General features: G+C 36.6%; 1 protein-coding gene across 4 annotated transcripts in view; it reads left to right on the forward strand.

Moving 5' to 3' along the window:
* The window catches only part of LMO4 (LIM domain only 4), a 17262-nt gene extending 13380 nt beyond the window's left edge, over positions 1-3882 (forward strand). For all 4 annotated transcript variants that reach the window (XM_060202292.1, XM_007529958.2, XM_060202293.1 and 1 more), the window contains exon 5: positions 3086-3882. In XM_060202292.1, coding sequence (XP_060058275.1) covers positions 3086-3094 — 9 coding nt within the window. In that variant the 3' untranslated portion in view covers positions 3095-3882. The remainder of the gene's footprint in view (positions 1-3085) is intronic.
* The last annotated feature ends 304 nt before the right edge of the window (positions 3883-4186 follow it).

The raw sequence follows: 4186 nt of genomic DNA on the forward strand, positions 1-4186 counted from the left end.
TTAATCACATAAAAATATGCACACTTCTTTAATTTGCTAATATGAGAAGCCACGTAGATTGCCATTTTAAGAATAGAAGGCTAATTTTTTATTGCAAATGAACCAGTCACTTTTGATGAGGCATTTCAAGCTTCTTTAAGAAATGTCAGTACATATATATGCTTACAGATTTTGATGTTCTGAATTTTAATGTAGTGAATCTATAGAACAGTGTTGAAAACAGTGAATAGATAGCATAAATACTTTGAAATAGCCCTTTCAGTATGGAGACAAAACCATATATAGATAATCACTGCTCCCATCCCCCCCCTCTGCCCCCAAGTCCACTGATAATAGTTTGGTAGAGCATTTCCATACCTCCTCCATCATGAAACCTTTATTTTTACCTAAAATGATAAATTTACTTTGATGGTTTTTATGCCATTTCTTTCCCTACCTTAGCAAAGTATTAAAAAAAAATCAGATTTTTCAGTTCACCAACATGCATACTGAGAATTGAAGCTATGTAGGGGCAGAATGGAACAAGTAGCCAGATTGTGAGTTGTTGAACTCAGGCATTAGCAATGTTAAGCAGTACTTAGGAAATATGATAGGGTCTCAGGACCACCTAAGAGTGAAAAACAAGATGGTTGTAAATTTGAGGTGTCAAGGAAGGAAGACTAGAGGAAGATCTGACTTATGTGTTCATGAGGCTTCATGTATTGTGCCTTTTGTGGTCAAGTTTTCTGTTCGCACCTTTTTCAAGATTGAAGAGATAGGGTGTTCATTCTGGGACACAGAATACATTAGGCAGCAGATAACCAACTGATGTTAGAGAAGTCAACAAGGAAACACAGGTTGCCTTCATAAGTTAATAATTCTTAAAAGGAATAAGAAAATATAACTTAAGGATATGTTCCTGTCAGGCTTAGTGAGAAACGGTGCTTAGGGGTGATGTTAATTAAGAACATTCCCGTTGGCATAAATGGTTCACATTTTTTACCCTTGGTGCTCAGCTCCCCGTGAACACAGTCAATACACAAGGTAGTTTTTGTAAATAAAGGTTTGGGGGCAAGCTTGATGTGGTCTAGAGAGATAGTAATAAGAGGGCAAAGTGGGGGGGAAGAGGTAATGAAAACATATTTCCTGATGGAACAGAAACCGCTTTTTTTGGGAGCTGGAGAATTCCTTAAAATCAGTTTGCCCAAATCCCTGTAGTGGTTTCTTTTCTGGAGGAGAGGAGATGGAGAGAAATGACAAATAGCTCCATTGTATTATTTTCTTCTGTCATTCATGTTTTTGGTAGGAAAATTAGACATTAATTTTGACTGTTTTCCTTCTGTTTGAAGAACCAATTCCTTCTTTTAGTGCGTAATGCATAGTATTCTCTGGCTTAAAAACCATGAGTTGATTATTTGTACATCCCTTCTTTAAAGACAGCTAATTGGATGGAAAATGTAGGCCTTCATCATCTGGTACCTTGGAACTTTTTATTCTGAAATTTGTCCGCAGTGTTTGGGGTATATAGTATAGTTGTTCTAATGCACCATTAGCTTTGACATATTTTAGGAGAAAGGCTTGAGGCTTTTAAATCATACAGGTTCTTGAATGAAATTTTAGACCAGTCGTGTTTAAAGATACACACTCAGTTTTAGACATGTGTGATTTAAAGTAGGCTTGGCTATGCTCAAGAGAATATTGCCTTCTAGGGAGTTATGTAGATATAATTAGGGAAGAGTGTGTGTGTGTGTGTGTGTGTGTGTGTGTGTGTGTGTGTGTGTGTGTGTGTGTGTGTGTGTGTGTGTGTTTTTATTTGCCCACTCAGAAAAATCTCTCACTGACATTGGTAGTTCCATCTAGAGTTCTTGTAAGGTCACATTTTTTTTTTTTCAGTGAAAGAAAACTGTAGTGTGTTTAGTTTACCTATCACTTCATGATTCCCCAGTAGTAGTTACATAATTGGTGTTGTGTGTGTCCATCCTAGAGGACATTTGATGCTCATTTATTAAATATGCTTGCTGGCTGCTGCTGCATCTTTGTTCTGGACAGACAAATTACCTTTCTCACACCAAGTTTCCACTCTGGGGAATTAAGCCTCTACCACTTTAATTAGCTTGGAAGTGGAGGGGGTTGCAGTACCGTAATAGACTTCAGGCTTTTAGTAAGTTAAGGAAAGGGTGAACCAAGAACTTCCTGTGAAGCTCAGAATGTCATTTAAAAACCATAAAAAACCCCAATATATATTATTTTATTTCGGTAATTGCAAACAGATTGTATTTGATGACTGAGTGGATTATCATTGCTAACTTAAGATGTGCAAGTTAGGCTTCCACTGAACTACACTCTCGAATTGATCACAAGTCATTAACACATTACAAATGTTTGGTTCAGATATTTATAATATCTGTAAAATATTAGGTGACAGCAGGTTGAAAGTACAGAGTGAAAAACGTAGAATCTCAAAAAATGTTTGTAAACACGCTTGACAAGCTAGCATACTTATAATTACAGAAGACGTAGGCAAATAGGTAATCACATGGGGATGTCAGAATAATACTGATCATTAGCAATATTTGTATAGCTCTTATTAAGTGCCAGGCACTGTTGAAGGTGCTATATGTTGCATAATCCTTATAATAACCTCATTTTATCCCCATTTTAAAGATGAGGCAATAGACCCGATGCATTAACTAACATGTCAGAGGTTCTGTAGGTGAGCATATTAATCTCAAAACTTCCTGGGGAAGGGACTTAAGCTGGGAATAATGCTACGAGGCAAGGTGCTAGAACTCATTCTTTTCAGAAAGGAACTTTTCTTTTAATAGAGTTTAGCAATTCATTGTCAAATTTGTAGACACTAGAAACTTTCTGAAAGTCCATTTATAGTTTCATTTTGGCTGCTAGTTAACAACTGCAGAAAACGTTAGGCTGTAGTTCTTCACTGCCAGAGTAAGTGGCCTAGGAAGCCTCCTATCAAGTCACAGTTGGAAAGTAATCTAATAAAAGAAGATTAGTGAATGTGGAGGAGACAAAAGCAGTCATGTTTGAGTTTAATATCTCTCAAATTCAGCATTTTAGCTAAGATGCCCGTTTTTATTTCTTGCAGGTCTGCTAAAAGGTCAGAGTAATGCAGAATGCGTGCCTTCATCTCAGATTTTGTTCATCACAGGTGGATCCCATGTGTCTTGTGTCTTCAGCAGACAAGTCACCTTTGTAGCTAGCACCAGTGCCAGCTCCATGCCATTGCACCTTCTTTAGTCTTGATTGCCCTTCTCGCATTTATTGGTGTATTAAAATGACTGAATATGAACATTAAGGACTCCATGAACCTGGGCTAATGGGAGACTGTAGAGAAAATGAAAAAAGATCCACCGGAGGACATCTTTGGGGGGTGGGGTGGGGGAGGGAGCTGGGGAGGAGGGAAATGACTAATGAAGCTAATTAAAAGAAGCATTCAAATCTGCTTTCTACCCTCATTAACAATTAGCAGGGCACTGGCCAGAGTTTGTACCCTGTGTTTTACCTTAACAACATTCTCTTTGCTCTTTGTATATTTAAGTGTTGTAAGGAAATGTGTTTCAATCAAACTGAACATGAGATAAAGGAAAGAGATGTGGCTTTTGTGATATTCTATCACAAATACTTTTATTGTATCTCTGTAAAATACAATGTATGTATGCATGTAAGTGTTTTGTCCTAATGTTGCTACTTCCATGGCAAAGGAAAAAAAAATTGGAAAAAAAATATCAGGCTCATGGCAGCTGCTGTGTAGAAATTTCCCCTACTTCTAATTTGCTGAATGAAGAAAAAAAATCTTTTATTTGTGATATTTTCAGAGACATTTGCTCTAGTATGGTGTATTTAAATAATAAAAACTTAAAAGAAAAAAAATACTTGATGGAATTTGAGTTTAAACACTGCTTTTTTTCTCTTGTGTTTTGGGGAAAAAATTAGTTGTGTTCTGAAATCAGACTCAGAATTTCACCAATCTGTATATAAACTTTGAGGGTCCGGTTTGTTTAGTTACGACAATAAGATACTCATAGTACCTAGCCATCCTGTTCTGGACAGACTACAAAACAATATTTCTAATGAAGTGCTATTAATAGCACTCCATTGCCTTCCTCCTAAATCACAGTGAATCTTTCATATTTATATTCAAGTCTTTTTATCTTTAATTTATTTACAAAAGGAGACATTTGGGGAG

This window comes from Erinaceus europaeus, chromosome 11 (assembly GCF_950295315.1).
Source record: "Erinaceus europaeus chromosome 11, mEriEur2.1, whole genome shotgun sequence".
In the NCBI taxonomy this organism is placed as follows: Eukaryota; Metazoa; Chordata; class Mammalia; order Eulipotyphla; family Erinaceidae; genus Erinaceus; species Erinaceus europaeus.